At 35.5% G+C, this 21,066-nt stretch overlaps 2 protein-coding genes across 3 annotated transcripts; both read left to right on the plus strand.

Moving 5' to 3' along the window:
* The first annotated feature begins 2,460 nt into the window (after positions 1-2,460).
* LOC127905681 (uncharacterized) lies at positions 2,461-4,904 on the plus strand. Its single transcript, XM_052455434.1, has 6 exons — positions 2,461-2,822; positions 2,913-3,021; positions 3,124-3,293; positions 3,447-3,667; positions 4,105-4,307; positions 4,389-4,904. The coding sequence occupies exons 1-6, from the start codon at positions 2,461-2,463 to the stop codon at positions 4,902-4,904; spliced, it is 1,581 nt and encodes a 526-aa protein (XP_052311394.1).
* A 2,035-nt stretch (positions 4,905-6,939) lies between these two features.
* Positions 6,940-20,065, plus strand: LOC18096529 (probable acyl-CoA dehydrogenase IBR3). Of its 2 annotated transcripts, none has more exons than XM_024607452.2 (17): positions 6,940-7,170; positions 7,243-7,377; positions 7,503-7,643; positions 7,747-7,878; positions 8,067-8,252; positions 8,449-8,526; positions 8,715-8,834; positions 9,691-9,789; positions 9,942-10,059; positions 10,283-10,551; positions 10,664-10,858; positions 18,036-18,178; positions 18,337-18,421; positions 18,501-18,710; positions 19,052-19,204; positions 19,483-19,587; positions 19,694-20,065. In XM_024607452.2, exons 1-17 carry the CDS (start codon positions 7,033-7,035, stop codon positions 19,883-19,885), a joined length of 2,499 nt encoding a protein of 832 aa, XP_024463220.1. In that variant the 5' UTR covers positions 6,940-7,032; the 3' UTR covers positions 19,886-20,065. The 2 variants fall into 2 exon arrangements, with proteins under 2 accessions (XP_024463220.1, XP_024463221.1); XM_024607453.2 differs by having other exon boundaries at positions 10,307-10,551.
* Positions 20,066-21,066: the final 1,001 nt, after the last annotated feature.

Below are 21,066 nucleotides of genomic sequence, written 5' to 3' on the forward strand. Positions count from 1 at the left end.
ATATCATTTTTTCACCGTTGGATTGGTCTGGATTTTGGATATGTTGTTCATCCAGATGTTGTATAAATTCAGAACGATTAAGATCGGAAACAAACACTCCTACCATAAATTTTACTTCCCGAACAGTAGGTCTCCAATTTTCAGGATAAGCATTCAGAGGAGCACATGACTTCTCAAGAACATTTATAACAGGAGTTCAAGGTAAGGGTCGCTCCCTTACTTCTTTAAATTGTTTAAATTCTTGCAATGCTAGTATGTGATAAACATTATGCGTATTTTGTACTATTGTGTATCATGAGAAATATTGCTATGTGAACATTACCTACGGGCAGTATAAATATTGTTGCGTGAAAGCTACCAACAAGTAGGAGAAATTTATTATTGTGTGAACGTTGCCAATTAGTAAGAAATGTTATTGTTGTGTGAATATTGCTAACAAGAAGGAGAAATATTATTATTATTATTATTATTATTATTATTATTATTATTATTATTATTATGTGAATGTTGCCAATGAGTAGGAAATACTACTATTGTGTAAATGTTGCCAACGAGTAGGAAATACTATTGTTATGTAAATATCACCAACGGGCAGGAAATATTATCGTGTGAGTGTTGCTGATGAGAAGGAGAATATTATTATTTCGAGAACATTGCCTACAGGCAGGAAAATAATTTCTTGAAAATATTGCCTAAGAGCAGGAAAAATACTATCGTAAAAATATTGCCTACGGGCAGAAAAAATACTATCGTAAAAATATTGCCTATGAGTAGGAAAATAAAAAAATAAAGATAAAAATAAATATTATTTCCATGAAAATGATTGATGAGATTAGCTTTGGCTAATAGCATCCAAATTGGGATGACCGGGAATAATTGATGAGATTAGTTTGACTAATAATAATACCCACGTTGAAATGATTGGGTCTCCAGACAAAGAGTTTAACTGATATAAATGAGCATCCAATTACAAAAATTAAGAATGTCTAAAATGATTCACGATGATCACCAGAAATTGATTTTGAAAAATTAATGAATTCCTATAGAATATGAGGATTAGGATATATTTTAATTATATGCATGGCTTTAAATATTTAGATCTTATTTCTTATGTTTTGTATGCTCATATAAATTAATGTTGAACCGGACCTTCTCACACCCAAGACACCTAATAATCTTCCAGGACATTACTTTTACTAAAATTATGTAATATAAGCTAATTAATGGTAGTTATAGCAAAAATTCATTACATGTAGAAACTTGTAAAAATAAATGGGATTTACAATGCATGTCATGTATATTATACATGTTTTATAAAGATAATGTACTTAATTTAATTTGTATATGTATTTATCGAGAAAAACCTTTCCGCGGTTAATCTTTAACGTGCTTCTTATCCATAAATATTAATCATGCAAATGTGAGTAATTAATTGTGTGTGATGGTTGATGAGATACAATAGAAAGAATAATTAGTGCAATGAATTTACGATCCAGGTTGATTGAATCGGGAATTGATATGACAGGTGTTGTATGAAAAGATGTTTATGAAGGGTTAATGTATATTTGATTATTAATGTCGACACTTGGAACGTCAAAATAAAAATAAAATAAAAAGTTGCCCAATTTTTTTAAGTACCAAATCGTAGGAATTAATTATAAATGCTTACGAAATCGTCAAGCGTTACATTTGTACTCCCAGGATGAGTAACAAATCGGGATTCATGAGCTTCTCTTAATACTTCTTTCAAAGTCTTATCCTCGGGCAAATAAATTTGCCTACCTTTAGCTATTAGCCTATTAGATAACATTTGGAATGCTTTTTCTGTACCCTAGTTTACCCTCTCCTTGATCTCCTTTACTTTTCCATCCACCTGTTGAGCCACCAAGACCTTGTCTCGAAGCACAGATTGGATCTTTAACTGAGCTAACAGTGATCCCTCGGGCCCTACACTTAGCCGCAAGCCCATCTTCTTCAATTCCATTATACTTCCTTGTTCTTTTATCTCCATATCATTTATTACTGTTTTTCCCTTCCAATTTAAGGCATCGACTACTATATTAGCCTTACTAGGATGGTAGTCAATCATACATTCATAATCTTTTATTAACTCTACTTATCTCCTCTGTCACATGTTCAGCTCCTTCTGTAACATCAAATACTTCAAACTCTTATGGTCCGTGAAGATTTGAACTGGTGATCCATACAAATAATGTCATCATACTCTTAAGGCAAACACCACCGCTGCAAGTTCTAGGTCATGAACTGGGTAATTCATCTTATGCGACTTTAGTTGTCTTGATGCATAAGCAATTACACGCCCATGTTGCATCAACACACATCTCAGACCCCTTTTTGAGGCATCATTATATACCCCCACTAGTGGCACCGACAGCTGCGTCAAACCCATTTTCAAATCCTGTTTTTATGGATCATATAGTGAGAGTTGTAGCAGCAAGAATGACAACAGGAGCCTCCAGTACAACTCCTAGATCATTGAGGGTAGTCACCATAGTGCAGTGGGTGAAGGGTATGAGAGAGATGAGTTGTATGACTTACCGTGGCGAAGAGGATGCTGAGGTTGCTGGACACTGGCCGAGGAAAGTGGAAAGAGTTATAAATCAGATGCAGGTGCCAAACGAGCTACGGGTGGATTGCGTGACACAACTATTGATTGAAAGTGCCCACTCATGGTGGGAGACCATCAGAGAGAGGAGATCGTGGGAGGTATTGAGATGGAGGGACTTTCGTGAAGAGTTTGAGGAGAGGTACTACTCTTGGGAGCATAGAAGAGAGAAAGAACAAGAGTTTTTGGATTTGAGGTAGGGAGATTTGACAGTTCTGGAGTATGAGAGGAGATTCCAGGACTTAGCAACTTTTGCCTCCACTTACCTTTCCATAAAGCGCCGCAGGGTGGAGAGGTTCCGTGATGGACCGAGGCAGGAGCTGAGAATGATACTGATAGCCATGCAATTTCAGTCGGTTCGGGAATTGATACGGGCTACTCAGGGTATGGAGAGGGTAATAAGGGATGCCCCGAAGCCAATGGTCGAGCAGAGTTAGGCAACTGGAGCTAAGAGGAGAGATTTTGGATTTTAATCTAGGAGACCTCCTCTCCCAAAGAAAGGGAAGAGTGGACAATCATCAGAACAGTTCCAGAGGAGAGGTGGGAGTTTCACCCTAGGAGGTAGCTTAGGAGGATCTAGACAGGTTAGTAGAAGAGGATCCCGGGAAGGACAGGCTAAACATGGAGTCACAATTGCTAGAGGATCTACAGAGCAGAAGGGACCAGTGTATCTATTATGTCAAAGGTGTAAGCAGCGACACCCTAGAGATTGCTCCGCGATGCCGGGAAGATGTCATATTTGTAGAGGATAGGGGCATCGATGGAGATAATGCCCGCATGTAGGTAGAGGTTGTTACTATTATGGGGACATGAGTCATAGGAAGAAGGATTGTCCCTGTAAAATTACCGAAGGAGCCCATGGTCAGAGGACTGAGGTTCAGAGCAAGCAGCAATCAGTTATAGTCGATCGTCCTATTAGGCCTACCCAATCAGGGACGAGTGCTACTCGAGGGAGGCCCAGAATTCAGGAGGGGAGGACTCAGGGTCGGGTATATCACTTGACCCACGAGGATGTGGGAGTTGTACCTAATGTGGTGGCAGGTACTTTATAGTTAGATACAATGTAAGTTTATACTTTAATTGATCCTGGAGCTAGTCATTCCTTTGTAGTTTATAGAACCATGAATAACTTGCATGTGTTATCTAGTAAGTTGGGTGTAGGAGTGACGGTTAGTACACCTCTGGGAGAGAATATACATATTGGTGATATTTATAGAGGGGTAAAACTATATATTGGAGGGTTAGAATTGAGGGTGGATCTTATGCCATTGGAGTTATATGATTTTGAGTTAATTCTGGGCATGGATTGGCTAAGTAAACATAAGGCACAAGTGGATTGTTTCACCAAAATGGTGACAATCCAAGGAATAGGTGATAAAAGAATAGTGTTTAAAGGGAAAGAAAAATAATTCCAAGTTGTGTAATCTCAATCTTGGTGGCTGGAAAGTTACTGAAGAAGGGTTGTTCTGCTTGGTTAGCCCATGTAAGAGAGCTGGAAAAAGGTAGTATAGATTTAGCTAGTATTCCTGTTGTGAGGGAGTTTCGAGATGTATTCCCAGAAGAGTTGCCTAGATTACCTCCAGTTAGAGAAATTGAAGTTTCCATAGAAACTATTCCAGGAATTTCTCATATAGCTCAGTCTCCTTATAGGATGGCACCTATGGAATTGGCTGAATTGAAGGTCTAGCTTCAAGAATTGTTAGATAAAGGTTCCATCTGGCGTAGTAACTCACCCTGGGGAGCTCCAGTATTGTTTGTAAAGAAAAAGGATGGCACACTTCGTTTGTGCATCGATTATCGTCAATTGAATAAAGTGACGATGAAGAACAAGTACCCACTCCCACGAATAGATGATTTGTTTGATCAGTTGAAGGGTGCTAAGGTGTTCTCTAAGATAGATTTGAGATCTATATACCACCAGTTGAGAATCAAGGAACAAGACATACTGAAGACGACATTCAGAACTCGTTATGGGCATTACGAGTTTTTGGTGATGCATTTTGGGTTAACCAATGCTCCGGCCGTATTTATGGACTTGATGAATCGGATGTTTTGGCTTTACCTGGACAAATATGTGGTGGTATTTATTTACAATATCTTGGTGTATTCAAACTCTTACTTGGAGCATGAACAACATCTAAGGGTTGTGCTACAGACTTTGAGGGAGAACCGATTATATGCAAAGCTGGATAAGTGTGAGTTCTGGCTCAAAAAAGTAGTATTTTTGGGCCATGTAATTTCCGCAGAAGGAATATTCGTGGATCAAATATCATGGTAATCTGATATCAAATGTCATAGCCCGACCTAACCTGCCAAATATTGTTCGTTTTGGACCTTACCGCCCTCATGAATTTATTCTTGGTGACCACGTATGGTCCCAAAACGCATCTGACATGTCAACAACCAGCACTACTAATAAGGTCAGCTAACAAATCCTCACCCGCCGATGTGGGTTATTACAATCCACCCCCCTCAAGGAGCCCAATGACCCCGTCGACACAACCGGACAGCCAGTGAGATCGGCTTTGATACCAAAATGTAACATCCCCATATCCGGGATTAAGCAACAATCTCATGTCAACTGATACACAGAGTAATTAAATTATATATGTGTGTGTGTGTGCGCGCGCGCGCACGCGCAAGGTGTTCATATTAAATTTTCACTAAAATTTCGGCAGAGTCTCCCCTATATCGCGAGGTCCCGAGTTATCGACATTTAACCTGTTTACACTTCTAATATTTCACATCTCATAACTCAATCACGGCCCAATCGTCCTGGATCTTAATCCTACAAACATTATCGTCATCACAACCATAATATTTATAACATACATTGAGCAACAAATATCATTATATAGGAATAAATAAGATAAACATGTATACATGGACACATTCATATGAAATTCAAAGTTAAGATTATCTATTCAAGTTTAAACATTGATTATACAAATTAAGTTATATAAAAGTTATAATATTACAAAATACAAGGGTATATTCCATAGAACCTAGAATTATAAAAAGTGAACATAAGATAGGATCTACTTCTATCGTGCATGAGAGGGTCCTGAAACAAAATACATATTATTAAAACATGAATATCACAATAAATATAACAACACAAATATTCAACAATTTAAAAAGGCAAACATGCATTCATATTTTATTCATTTCTCCCTTCTAGTTTTTATTGGAAACTCTTCTCATTCAACTACTAAAAACCGTTTCCTCTTCCATTATCAACCTCAATTCAAGATTTCATAAGATCAAACATGATTATTTCCACTTAACACATTGCCGATACCACTTTCACTGGTATCATCATCACCTCGTAGGAGTCGATGCAAGGTGATCCCCTTCCCCGGGATCCTAACATACACTAGATATATGCTAGCCAATACATGGTGATCCCCTTACCCGGGATCCTAACATACACTAAATGTATGCTAGCCAATACATATTGATCCCCTTACCCGAGATCTTAACATACACTAAATGTATGCTAGTCCACGCCCCATATCACACTTCTCATATTTCTGTTGTCAGCGATAATTTCATTGCTTAGCAATTCACACAACAACATTTCACCTCGAATACACATACATTCATAATATTATCCAAAATATCGATATCATTACGCAACTTTCCTTCATTCACATAATATCCAACATTCATTAATTCACATTTCACATTAATAACATATTAAATTATGGAATTTAAATATAAAGTATATGTGCAGATCACCTACCTATAATAGAAGTCCTACTTGTGCTCCCCTGCTGCTACTGTTGCACCACGTCTGTGGTCCCTCTTGCGAATCACAGGTTTATCTCATAAATTTTTCTCATTCAAGGATATGTTTTATAATAACCATATAAACAACCAATAAGTCTTTCTTTCAATCATTTCTTTATATTTTATGTTTTTCTCATTACACCAATAATATTGTCGTTCTTTGTCCAACCATAGTTATCTTTTTTATATATATATATTTGAATTGTTACTGTTTAAATCTTGAACTGTTACTGTCCAACTATTATTGTCTAGACATTGGACTGTTACTTTTCAACTGTTACTATCTAGACATTAGACTGTTACTGTCCAACCGTTATTGTCTTGAACCGTTACTGTCTAGACATTAGACTGTTACTGTTTAGACATTCGAATGTTACTGTCTAACCGTTACTGTCTTGAACTATTATTGTATTAAGTTGTTACTGTCTATACATTTCACTGTTATTGTCTAGACATTAGACTGTTGTTGTCGAATCATTACTATCCGATCTCTTCTTAAATTTTTAACTATATCCAGAGTTCTATAACTCCGTTTCAAACAAGATTACAAAATAAATTACAAGCAGTTCTCTTCTTCTTCCCCTTTCGGAAGAAAGTCAACACCTTGCATAAAAATGGCGAGTCATACGTCTGCTCTGTTAAGACAAGTTCAAGTAGCTCACCAATTCGATTACGACTCCTTGCTCCGCTATGCCTCTGTCCATGTCCCTGGCTTCCCTTCCTCTGCACCTTCATCTTTCACTGTCAAACAGGTTAGTACACAACTACTCAACTTTTACCAATCGTTTTTTTTTTCTTTTATGATTTTGTGTGTGAGATTTTAGTTTGGACATGGACAATCGAATCCTACGTTTTTATTGGAAGTGGAAAATGGAGGTTTCGTGAAACGCTACGTTGTGAGGAAGAAACCGCCTGGTAAATTGCTTCAGTCTGCTCATGCTGTTGATAGAGAATATCAGGTAACTAACTTCTGTTCTGTTGATTTTGATTGAATGGAGATTTATGAGTTTGATTCTGTTTGGTTACTGAGAAAAAAATTGAAGGGAAAGTGAATTTTGTTTGCTCTGTTTTTTATATGTGACAGGTTCTTCGGGCGCTGGGAGAAAGTACAAAAGTTCCAGTGCCCAAAGTGTTTTGTTTGTGTAGGGATGCGAGTGTGATTGGAACTGATTTTTATGTAATGGAGTATTTGGAAGGACGCATTTTCATAGATCCTAAGCTTCCGGTATCTTTTTTTTATTATTTCGATTTCGTTGAGTAATTGTAATATGAGCTTGAGGGGTTAAGACTTAAGAGTTGTGATCACGGGTCATCATGTTTTGATTCAGGGTTTGGCACCAGAGAGGAGAGGGGCAATTTATAGAGAAATTGCTAAAGTATTGGCTGCTTTACATTCTGTTGATGTGGATGCTATTGGTTTAGGAATATATGGACGTCGAGACCACTATTGTAAAAGACAGGTGGTGAATTTTTCTGTCAAGATTGCAAGCTTGTTGCCTTTGTTTAATATACCTACTGGTGCCCAGCACCATAAATTGAGTTAATGTGGTGTTTTGAATGGGAGTGGGGTGTTCAAAGGACAGTTTAACTGTTTCCTTTCCACAAAATGACGGTGCTTATGATTTTTTTTTATTTGGTGCCTCTTTAGGTAGAGAGATGGACCAAACAATATATTGCATCAACATGTGATAGCAGGTATCCGAGTAATCCAAAGATGTTGGAGCTGGCTCAATGGTTGCTGCAACATATTCCTAGTGAAGATTCCTCAAGAGCATCGGGAGGAATTGTTCATGGAGACTTTCGCATAGATAACGTTGTATTTCATCCCAACGAGGCATGTTGCTGCAAATGCTTTTTATATATATATATATATCAGCGAGTTAGTTGAATATTTGATTAAAGTATCTGACTGCACTATAACATGGTATTGAGATTAAAAATGCAGCAAAATTAATGCTTTAGATGATCATATTGTGAGATCTGAATGTTTTAAATAGTATCAGGAATCTAATGAGACTCTTAATGTGCAGGATCGAGTAATTGGTATTCTTGACTGGGAATTATCCACGCTGGGAAACCAGATGACTGATGTTGCGTACAGCTGTTTGGTATTGACCCAAATTTCAAATTTCATTTTTTTTTATGGAAAGAGTATTTTCCCGTGTTTATTTTTAACCTTACAGTGCAGATGGCAGTTTTTCTTTCTGGATATGGTCTCAAAATATAGAGGATAAATACTTTTTCTTTAGCTTTTAAGCAACAATTTTAAGTTGATTGTATGCATCTTTTTTGGCAGGCTTACAATGTTGATATTAACCTTGAAAATCAACAAGCGGGTAAAGGTTTTGAACTTACCGGAATTCCAGAAGGAATTCCTTCACAGGCAGAATTTTTGGCAGAATACTGCTCTGCATCAGTAAGATCCATTGTGAAACTTTTATTTCATAATGTTTTCCTTCCACATTGTTCAAGTATGATTCTTTGTGAGGAAATTAAACTATATGGACATGTTTTCTATGTGGGTCTTGAAAATTGAATGTAGTAGTTGATTCAAAAAGATGTGAGTATATTTGATTGAAAGAAAATATGAATTTATTTGTGGTTAATGCAACTAAACTGAGCATATCTGTCTAGTAGATTTTACAAATGATGCATTCTGTGCCAAGATCTGTGCGTGTGATTTCTTTTTATGACTTTCCAAATGCACTTTTACTGCTTGCAATTTGTATACTGAAGGAGATTGACAGACAGCTGTGAATTCTATTTCTATCTAGGTCATGAATTCTGTTCAGGATTGATTCCAGGCTTTCCCGCATGTCTGTACTGTCCTAGATTTGTTGACCTTCAACCTATTTTTGAAGTTATCTTTTAAAAGCGTCATATACACATTCTGTGGATTTTTATTTCTTTTGGAAAGAAATCAAGGTAACTACAAGATGTGTGAATTAGGTGTTTAAGAAACAGATCTAATGATTTGTTGAAAAAGCTGATAATGCAGCTAACCTGTAGGGTTTGAGATTATATTTTCAATGCTACATGCTTTATAATTCAGTCCTCTTGACTTTCTTGATGCAATTTTAGTACTTAGAAGTAGGAGAAATTGACAGGTATTTTTGAATGTTCCGTATCAATGAATGCTTGTTACTATTGATTCTTGCATGTTTTACCCTCCTGCTACTATGAAGCTACCCACTACTTGCTCTTGCCTTGTTTTATCAATGCTCATGGTATATGTTTATTTGATGACTTAGACTGGAAATGTTGCAATTTAGGGAAAACCGTGGCCTGCTTCTGTGTGGAAGTTCTATGTTGCCTTTGCTATGTTTCGTGGGGCAGCAATCTTTGCAGGGATATACAGTCGATGGCTTATGGTAATGTTCAAAGGCAAAACTTGATATTCTTTGTGTTAGGCTTGTGGTAAAAGCTCCATAATTGGAAGATCAATAAATTAACTTTGTGGTAAAATCTCTATCAGTGGTAGGTCAATAAATTAACACTGTATTTTGTCCCCATGATACTGCAGGGCAATGCCTCAGGAGGTGAGCGTGCTCGAAATTCAGGAAAGCAAGCTAATGATCTTGTAGACTTTGCATGGGCTTATATTGCAAAAAAATCTGTTCTTCCTGATCACCCTGCATCAGGTAGATGCTTCTCTTTTTTATTTTTCTTGGCCTTTTGTTATTTTACCTATAAAAGTTATATTTAAGAACGTTATTCTTCTATGGGTTGCATAATTCAACTTTGATCCATCATACTACATGGTTAAACATTGGGTAGATTGAGGGCATGCCAGTGATATCTCTATTGATATTGTAGGTTTTCAGTTGCAACATTATCATTATCTTTACCTAATCTATTATTTAGTGTGCTATTCTCTTAACTATCCAGTTCTAATTGCACGAGATTGCATGAAACAATTTGGTGACGGGAATGCAAGTGGGAGATTTGTTCCTAGCAAAAGGGTCCTAACATTGAGGAACAGGTTAATCAAGTTTGTGGAAGATCATATTTACCCCATGGAGAATGAGTTCTATAAACTTGCTCAGTCTCCTTCACGTTGGACAGTGCACCCAGAGGAAGAGAGGTTAAAGGAGCTGGCAAAGAAAGAAGGATTGTGGAACTTATGGATACCTGTATTTCTGCTTCTACCTTTTTGAGCTCCATGTTTCTTTTTAGTCTTATTACCTTTTCTAACTCTACAAAAGAATGATTGGAATCATGAGAAACATGTGTACTTTTTTGCAGTTCGATAGTGCTGAGAGAGCTAGAAAATTACTATTTGATGGGAGTGGTCATATGATCTCTAATGGTGAGCATGATCAGTTCCTTGGTGCGGGTCTCTCAAACCTTGAATATGGATACCTCTGTGAGATCATGGGGCGTTCAATTTGGGCTCCACAGGTGTTAAATTGTGGCGCACCTGACACAGGAAATATGGAGGTAAATTTTATTTTCTGATTTTATAGGGTCTGGGAACAATTTATTAGCATGCATGCTCATCTTATACGATTAATTTTGAAATATTGTCTCAAACTGAAAAACTAGGAAATATAATTAGAGTGGGGATGGGGCGAGTTTTTTATGTGTATTTTTTTATGCATCCTAAGTACATTTATAACCATCATCAACATCCGACCCGTACCCATACCCGATCAAGTTGAATCAGGTGAGGTATTTTCCTCCCATTGAATACCTTCGGTGTTGTAGTCAATTCAACTTTTTTGTCTTTAAAAATTGAAACTCTTTGAATTTTTAATAGCACCTTGCAATATCACATCTTAATAAATAATCTCATGTATCCAATGATTTTTTTCTTCATGTCACATTTAAAATTTTAATATTAGATATGATTTAAAATATAGAGGTATGCCATTAAATATCACTAGTAATGTGTACCAATTAGTAACTTGTATGATTATGTATATGAATCATTCAAGACCTCTTTTATATTTGGAAATCACATATATGACATTGAATGAAGTGATTATTATTTTTTAATTGATTTATATCATGTATTTCAAAATGAGTATATCAACTATATAACTTATATCATATATCACTTAGTATTTGATAGAAATGTATTTTGTATAATAATAAGGGATACTAACATACTAATATATTCATAATTATTACTCATTAATTATCATACATTTATAATTATAAATTAAACTTCAACTTTAAAAGAAAATAAAAAATATAGTATTGTAATAATAATTATATATACTTAAAGAACTTATTAAGTAAAATTTAGTTAAAAATTAAAAATTGAATAATTAGATTTGCTTTATTGGGTTTATAATGATTATATATATGTACTGACAAAAAGAATTACTAAATAGTAAAGATATTAGGTTAAGTGATGGGGTAGATGGAACCTTCACTTGACATCTGATCCAAGTTAAACTAGGTTCGGTTTTCACCCGACCTGCTTGGCCTCAGTTTAACTAGGTATAAACTCGACCCAATTGGGTTAGGTGATGGGTGAAGTGAATTGCCATCTCTAAATTAGAGTTACATAAAAAACATACATGCATATATACATACCTGTTCATGGTTTGGGTAGCTCAATAGGCTATCTCAGGCCCATATGTTATTGGGTGTGTTTTAGCCTAATGGCATGATCAATTAATAATTGGTTTTTAAAATCATATTCATAAATGAATATTTGACTTGGTGGCTTGGCCCGATTAACAATCGCATTGGGCCAAGGCTTGACATTTTTCCAAATAGGCAGCCACTGGCAACCATCACCTTTCGTTTCTCTCTCGTGTAATCTCTCTCTCTCAAGTTGTTCTACAATGCTTGCAGTGATATGAAATCTCTCACCATAGATTTGGGGACAGGTTTGAAGTTTTGATGGTATATGTGTCATGTGTGGGCAAGTGGTGTGATATTCATGGTGTTGAGAATTTTGTTCGTGTTTGGCCAAGTTTACTAATCTGAGATTATACACAAATCATTTCCTGCAAGTCGTCTTTTGTGTTCTTGATGGGAGAATGAATGACCTTTGGTTTTATTTGTGTTGGAAAATGGATCAAAATTTCTTGCAAAGCTAATACCCTCTCCTTTATCACCTCAGTTCTTCAACCATTTTTTGGCTAATACCATCCCTTTTATCACCTCAAGTTCTTCAACCATTTTTTTGTTGTTGTTGATGATGATGAACAATTAAAGCATCGAGTCACCTAAAAAAATCATCCCTTCTTTTCCATAAACATATATTTTTTAATAAGCCTATAATGCGGCATATAGCGTGGTTAAAAGTTAGGGTTTTCAAGTTTAAGGTTACAAACCTAAGTTGTAGATAAATTTAAAGAAAACTTTATAGTGTTTTATTAAAAGTCTGAATAACAGTCTTCCTTTAAAAGTAAACTACACATCCCAAAATAAACTACACATCCCAATTTATATTAGTCTAGAAATCCTATATAGGAAAGAATTTCTAATTAAAATTTATCTAATTAATAGAATCTATTTAGTATTAGGATTTCTAAATAGTAAAATATTAATTAAAGAACAAATAATTAAAATCTAAAATTAATTAGGAAAATAATTAAAATAGTAACTTAAGGCTTCATAACTTAAGGAAAATAATTAAAAAGGATAAATGTCTGACACATTAAAAGTTCTGAAAATACTCATATTATCATGTAAATCGATAACATATGACCCTCCTGGAATTCTCTCTTTACAAAGGAACATCATTACCTTATCTCCTTCTTTAAACACTTTATCACGGTGGTTCCTATCAACAACTTCTTTGTATTTGGTATTGGTCTTCATCAACTTCTGCTTCACATCCTTCATAGTAGCTTGCACATCCATAACTATCTTCTCGGCAGCCATACTAAACCCAACACCCTTCTAAACTAGCACATAATCTAGCACATGCTTAGAACACTGAAGATACAAAATCTTGAATGATGATTTACTCGTGGCATTATGGCTTGCACTGTTGTATACAAATTCTGCTTGTGCAAGGCATTATTCCACTGTTTCAGTTTGTCACTGCAATGCTCCTTATCAAGTTTTCAAGTGTCCGATTCAGCGATTTTATTTTCTCATCTGTTTTGTGGATGTGCTATACTACTGAATTGTAATGAAGAACCATAAGATTTCCACAATGCACGTCAAAAGTGACTAAGAAACTTACTATCTCTGTCAGAAGTGATGGTCTTTAGCACCCCATGTAAACGAATCACTTCTTGAAAAAAAAGCCAAGCAATAGCAGATGCGTCATTTGTTTTTTTGCAAGGAATAAAATGCGTCATTTTGTTAGAACCTGTCAACTACAACAAATATAGAATTCATCTCCTATTGTGTACACAGTAATCCAAGTACAAAATCTTTAGACAAGTCTTCCCATATGTTTTTAGGAATAGGAAAAGGTATATATAGACCTCTATTTTTGCACAAATTTACCAGTAACTCATTTTAAGTGAAGCCAATAATATTTGTCAATGACTGTATCAGCAGTCTTCTATCGCCCCAAGTGACCAGCCAAACCTTTTCCATGCAAATCTCGAATTACCTTCTCTCGCAACGAAGATCGAGGAATGCAAAGTTGATTACCTTTCATTAGAAATCCATCATAAATGAGTCATCAATGAGCAGATTCTTGCACTTCTTCCACACCTAACTGAAATCCTCATTATGCTCATACAATTCTTTTAAAAAGTAAAATCTAGTGACCTCTCTCCTTAGAGTAACCAACAAGATTGCTCTTTAACTCAAAGTATCAACAACTCTATTATGAACTCTAGTCTTATATACAATTTTGATTGAAAATTGTTATAGGTAAGTGACTCATCTCGCATGCATGTCATTACTTATTCTCTTTTAATAAGTAAAAATTTCAGCACCCCATGGTTAGAATACAATGCAAACTTCTTATCAATCAAATAATGCTCCCACTTCTTAAGAGTTCAAAAAACAACATAGAACTCTATCGTATGTGGACCATTTTAATCTAGCATCACTCAACTTCTCATTAAAAAATGCCACGGGTCTTTTCTCTTAGGACAGAACTCTACCAATCCTGACACCACCAGCATCAAATTCAACCTCAAACAATTTGTCAAAATCTTTGAGTATCAAAACTGGAGCATTGCTTAGTTTTTCTTTGATTAAAGCAAAGCTCTTTTCTATCTCTTTTCCTTTATTTATGCATTCAGTAATGAGTGCCACAATATTACTGAAATTTCAGATGAATCACCAATAAAAAGTAGCTAACCCATGGAAATTACGAGCCTCACTAACTGTTTTAGAGGGTAGCCAATCTCTAATGGCCCGAACCTTCTCCTTATCAACATGTATGCCATTTGCACTAACAATAAAACCTAAAAACATTAGGTTACTAGTCATAAAACTACACTTCTTCAACATATAATTTATTTTTCAGCAGCACCTCAAGCACCTTCCTCAAGTGTCCCACATGATCAATTTTAGATCTATTATAAATTGGGATATCATCAAATTAAACAATCACGTATTTATTTATAGAAGGATGTAGAACCTGATTTATCATCCTCATGAAAGTGCTCGGTGCATTAGACAACCCAAAAGGCATAACCAACCACTCATACAATTTCTCCTTTGTCTTGAAAGATGTCTTACACTTATCACCTAACTGAATCTAAATATGATGATAATCACTCCTAAAGTCAATCTTCATAAAGATTGATACCCTATGTAATTGATCAAGCATGTCATCTAAATAAGGAATCAGAAACTTGTATCCCACGATTATTTTGTTGATGGCACAATTGTTCACATATATACGCCAACTGCCATCCTTCCTTGGAGTCAATCATGTCAGAACTGCACAAGGACTTAAAACTCTCCTGAATTTGTCCATTTCTCAATAGCTCTTTTACCTTCTCCTTCAATATCTCACTCTCATTGAGACTCATTTGATAATGTGGTAGATTTGGAAGGTTAGCTCCCGCCACCAAATCAATCTGATGTTGAATGTCTCTCATTGATGGCAATGTATATGACAATTCATCAGGTAAAATCTCCTCAAAATTAGCAAGTAAAGGATTAAATGCTTCAGGAATGTTTTGTCTTTTCTCTTTTGCTTGTTCGTCCACTAATTCCTTCACAGTCAATGCATGAATCTGCCTAGTTTCTTGTACCTCTACTTGTATTTTAAGTTTTGGACCGGTTATTGTAAGAAAAGTCTCCCCTCTACTTTAGAAGCAATAGGTTTGGATTCTTCCTTCAACGGTATAAAGCATAATACACAATTCTTTCTAAACTTGTATAAATTATCTCTACTAAGGTGTTTAGCATCGATATCATATTGCTAAGGCCTACCAAAGATCAAACTACAAGCATCCATATCTACCACATCACAATACATTTCAACCATTACTTTCCAATGGAAAACAATATTGCACAACATTAGTTTACCGTTATCTCTTCTGTTGACTTAATCAACCCAATCTTGTAAGGTTCAGGATGAGGTTCTAGTGGTAATTTTAATTGATCAGCAGTGTATTTAACAATAATATTTTCATAGCTTCCACTATCGATAATTAAGTCAAACATGCTCTTATTTTTTGTGTAACGAGTACGAAATAACCTATTTCGCTGTGAATCCTCAGCAACTTCGGGTGTTAGTAACATCTTCCTAACCACGGTTTTGTCTCTCATCATTATCATCGTCAAGCTTCTATAAATTTTTTGTCACCCTGTCAGGTTCACACAGCTTGCCCTTGTCGTCGGGGGGCTCTGGCTCTTACTATCATTTGATTAGATTGACCGATTTCTATCTCCTACAGTCACTTGAATGTTGTCTTTGTTCTCCATATTTAAAGCATTTGGCTATCATTGGCCTGAGATAGGGTTTATTTGATTTATTTGTTTCAACTTGTTTTCTCAAAGTTTTGTCAGGTCTGGTAGTGTCAGGTCTAGTAGTATCAGGTCTTAATAGAGTTGACCTTGATGGTTGTATTGCCTTTCTCTTATCAGCAGGACCAAATCTGCTTCTTATTATACGGTCTCCTAGAAGGATCAGACCTAGACCTCTCAAATCTATTACTGCTACCAACCCTTTTTTTCATTAGCATCTCATCTCTTAGCATTATATTTCTCGCCTCATGGAACGTGAACAAGATATGTACTCCAATCTTATCTTGGATTGCTGGTTTAACCTTCTCATAGTTAGGAGGAATGAATCTCTCATGCAATAACTGCCTCATATACATCCATAATGTAATAGGATGTCTCCCTTCTCTTGACCTTGTATTTGTCTGATTGTTTACACCAGGAAGAAGATCTACCTTTCAGGTTATATACAACCAGTTTCACCATGTTATTTTCTAAGAAACCTGAGTACTCCTTAACCCTATCACATTTAGCGACCCAATCAAAGAACTCTTCTATGTCCAGATCTCTATTGAATGTTGACGTTTCTATCTTGATGCAAAAATCATGTGTTTGTTGTCGTGATCTGTCTTGGAATACTAAAGCCCTACAAACCCCATCAAATTCGTCTCTACCAACACTCTCCACATGGACAACTGGTTGTCTAAGTGGATCTTCAAGAATAGGTTTGAGATTTGGCCTACCTCGAGGCAAGTCTCCAAACAAGTTTCTCTCCTCTTCATGATCCCTGTTTGCGTTATCTATTAGCCGAGCTAGATCTGCTATGGTTTATTCCAAACGATCAAACCTTAGTTCCAAATAATCTAGTTTCTGCTTCTGAGCCTGCACAACACCCTAGAGGGCCTCCACGCTTGCATTGCAGAGTGGGTTGCCATCGTCTCCGTCCATTAAAGAGGCTAACTTGTTCCAATACCAATTGACGTGGCGTATAGCGTGATTCAAAGCTAGGGTTCTCAAGCCTTTAGGTTACAAACATAAGTTGTAGAGAAATTTAGAGAAAACACTCTAGTGTTTTATTAGAAGTCTGAATAATTGTTTTTCTCAAAATAAACTAGATATTCCTATTTATATTAGTTTTAAAATCCTTTATAGGAAATGATTTTTAATTAAAATTTTACTAATTAATAGAAGTCATTTAGGATTAGGAATTTTAAATAGTAAAATACTAATTAAAGAACAAATAATTAAAATTCAAAATTAATTAGAAAAATAATTAAAACAGTAACTTAGGTTTCATATAAGATGTTTCCAGGTTTTTTCATGAACTTCTCTTCAGGCTTGGTCTTGTCTATACGGTTCATAAATATAGTTGTAACACGCTTCACGTTAGCCTAAACCAACCTGTCATGGCTAGGCTTGGGCTTAGAAATTGGACATAAATAATTGGTTTGGGCTCAAGCATAACAAAAATGTACCGGGCCTGCCTTAGGCCAGGCCCAAACTTGGCTTGGTCTCCCCAATAGAGAGCGGTATATTACATAGATTCAATGTCTTAAGAGTTAGTAATTAAGTGAAAGAATGTGCATCTCAAAAGCTTTTCAAACCTGCACCAAACCAAACTATGGACTTGCATTCAGGTAGAACTGTCAAGAAAACTTCCTGTTCATGCTTCTGTTGCTTTCCTTCTATTCAAACTATTAACAACAAGGTGTATGCTTGTTGCATTACATGCTTACTGTCATTCTGGATGCTTACTTGCGTTAAGCAATTATACTTCTTTATTCAGGTATTGTTGCGCTACGGGAATAAAGAACATCTACTTGAATGGCTAGTTCCATTGCTTCAAGGAAAGATCCGCTCTGGATTTGCAATGACAGAACCACAAGTTGCATCATCGGATGCAACGAATATTGAGTGTTCCATTAGAAGGTAGTGTATATTGAAAAGGTGATGCCCATTTAAATTGAATTAGATGGGCACAAGAGTTTAAAGCTCGGTGCAAGGTTAATCATTATGTGTGATATTTATGTGATGTATGCAAATGATTTTGAGCTTCAGCTCTAATTATCTATGCCTTCATTGAACAGAGAAGGGGATTCCTACATCATTAACGGTAGGAAGTGGTGGACAAGTGGAGCAATGGATCCAAGGTGTAAAGTTCTTATAGTCATGGTTAGTTCTGGTATTTCTGGTCAGGGATTGTCAAATTACTCGTCCATTTTGTTAATAATGGGACTGGAATAACCCGCAGGGTAAAACAGACTTCACTGCTGCTAATCACAAGCAACAGTCTATGATATTGGTAGACATTCATACTCCTGGTGTACACATAAAAAGGCCACTCATGGTCTTTGGCTTCGATGATGCACCTCATGGCCATGCTGAAGTTGTATTTGATAATGTACGTGTTCCTGCAAAGAACATTCTACTGGGAGAAGGACGTGGATTTGAGATTGCGCAGGTAAGTTGGTGCACTTAACTCAATGGATTGCATGAATTTTACACTGATTGATTTTCAGATTTGGTGTAATTGTAAAAGTTCAATCAATTTGCAAGGCACCTCGTGCTTATGATTGAAACTGTTAATAGTCAACTTTCAAAGACATATGCTCAGGATTCGAAAGTAGTATCTACTTCTAGTTTTGCAACCAGTTCTATAATAGACACAAACCAGGAGACGCTTGTGTAGAACTCTGTGAGGATTAAAAGCTGTGCTATCTATTTTTAGAAAACAGCGTGTTCACACTGCTAGCACCCTGGTTTTTACTGTGTCAGTATCAGTATATCCCTGATTTCTTGCAGGGGAGACTGGGCCCTGGAAGATTGCACCACTGCATGAGATTGATAGGTGCTGCTGAACGTGGCATGCAGATGATGGTTCAAAGGGCTCTCAGCAGAAGAGCATTTGGAAAATTAATTGCAGAGCAGGGTGCATTTCGATCAGATGTTGCCAAGGTAATTTTTTCATATGCTATTTTGTCCAATATCAATTTTTTCCAAAAAAAATAAAAATGATCCTATTAACTTGAAGAAAATGAGAAACTGATCATTCAATCTAAAGAAAGGGAACTCCATCCATCCCCAGCAGTATTGAATTGAAAAATAGATATGGGATATTGTGTTAGAAATTTGTCTGCTGCACATGCTGCGTGCCTTATAAGTTCCTTTCATCGAAAACTATCCGTCTAGCAGTTCTGTTGAAATTCTGATGTGTAATTTACCGTCTCGTGCAGTGTCGAATAGAGCTTGAGAAGGCCAGACTATTGGTGCTTGAGGCAGCTGATCAGCTTGATCGGCTTGGAAACAAAAAAGCCCGTGGTACCATTGCGATGGCCAAGGTAATTATTGCCTTTCAATTTGAAGGGCAACTTAGTATTGTTCTCTTCACATTAAATATCCAAAACATAAATAAGAGAAATGGTTTGGTATAATAACTTGGAACAGGTAGCAGCTCCAAATATGGCACTCATGGTTCTTGACATGGCAATGCAAGTGCATGGCGCTGCTGGCTTATCATCTGACACCGTTTTAGCCCATCTTTGGGCAACTGCAAGAACACTGAGAATTGCAGATGGCCCTGATGAAGTTCACTTGGGTACTATTGCCAAGTTGGAATTACAGAGAGCTAAGCTTTAAAAGCCTCGGAGTAAAATCCCGAAAAGCAGAATTTGATCTTTTTAGTTGGAGGCGCTGTGACACAAACACAAATGCTAAAATTATTGAAACTAATCTTTTATGTTTTTGAATTATTTAATGTTAAAAATAAAAAAATATTACTTTAATAAATTTTTAAATAAAAAATATTTTAAAAAATAACTGGAATTATTATTCTAAACACCTCCTATTATATAAAAAGGTAAGGGAAAGAAAAAAAAATACTTGTACAATACATGGGAAGTGCGAGATGAACTGAATATTGTGTTGTTGCGTGGATCAAATTATAAGAAAATGTGTTTTTTATAATCTCAAGTGTTTGTTTTGTTTAGCATAAAATATTTTATAAAAATTATGTTTGTGTTTATTTTTTAAAAATATTTTTCAGAAAATGTTTCCATGTTTTTGTTTTTTTTTAATATTTTTTAAAAAAACTAGTTAATGAAAAATATTTTATATTTAATTTTTAAAATTAATTAATTTATTAAAAATTATTTTTAACTTGTAAAATTTTATAAAATATTTTATGAAAAGTAATTTATTTATAATATTATCTAAATACTTTAACAAATATCTTTATTTTATTATCATCTTCATCATCATTATCATGACCATTATTTTTATTATTATTATCATTATTATTTTTTTCACCATTATTTTCTCTTTTACCATTTCTAGGACCTATGAAAAATATTTTGCATATAAAATATTTTATACAAATAAATCCTTAATTGTTTGAAATTGTAACAATTTAATTTCATAGAAGTTTATGTGAGCATATAAAAACAATGCTAATTCAATTCATTTCATAAAACTAAACAAATATTTATTTATTATTTTGGAAATTTATATTTAAAAATAATATAAATAGAGAGAGAGGTTCATGGGCGACTCAGCCTAGGAAGCAAAAGCTTGTGCGTGCTTGCCTAGGGTGGAGGTGCCAACTGCCAAGCCCTCCCAACAGAATGGAAACGAAAGACGCGTCGTCGCACATGTCTTTCTAATAAATGGATAACTATCGCCTTATCGGAGAATTGATCCCCGACTTTTTAACCTGTTTTGCTCAAATCAATTCAAAATCATCCTAAGGCCCGTTTATTTATTGAAATTTTTTTAAAAAGTAAATTTTAAAAAATAAAATTATGAGAAAGTAAATTATTTTT

Source organism: Populus trichocarpa, chromosome 8, assembly GCF_000002775.5.
Source record: "Populus trichocarpa isolate Nisqually-1 chromosome 8, P.trichocarpa_v4.1, whole genome shotgun sequence".
In the NCBI taxonomy this organism is placed as follows: domain Eukaryota; kingdom Viridiplantae; phylum Streptophyta; class Magnoliopsida; order Malpighiales; family Salicaceae; genus Populus; species Populus trichocarpa.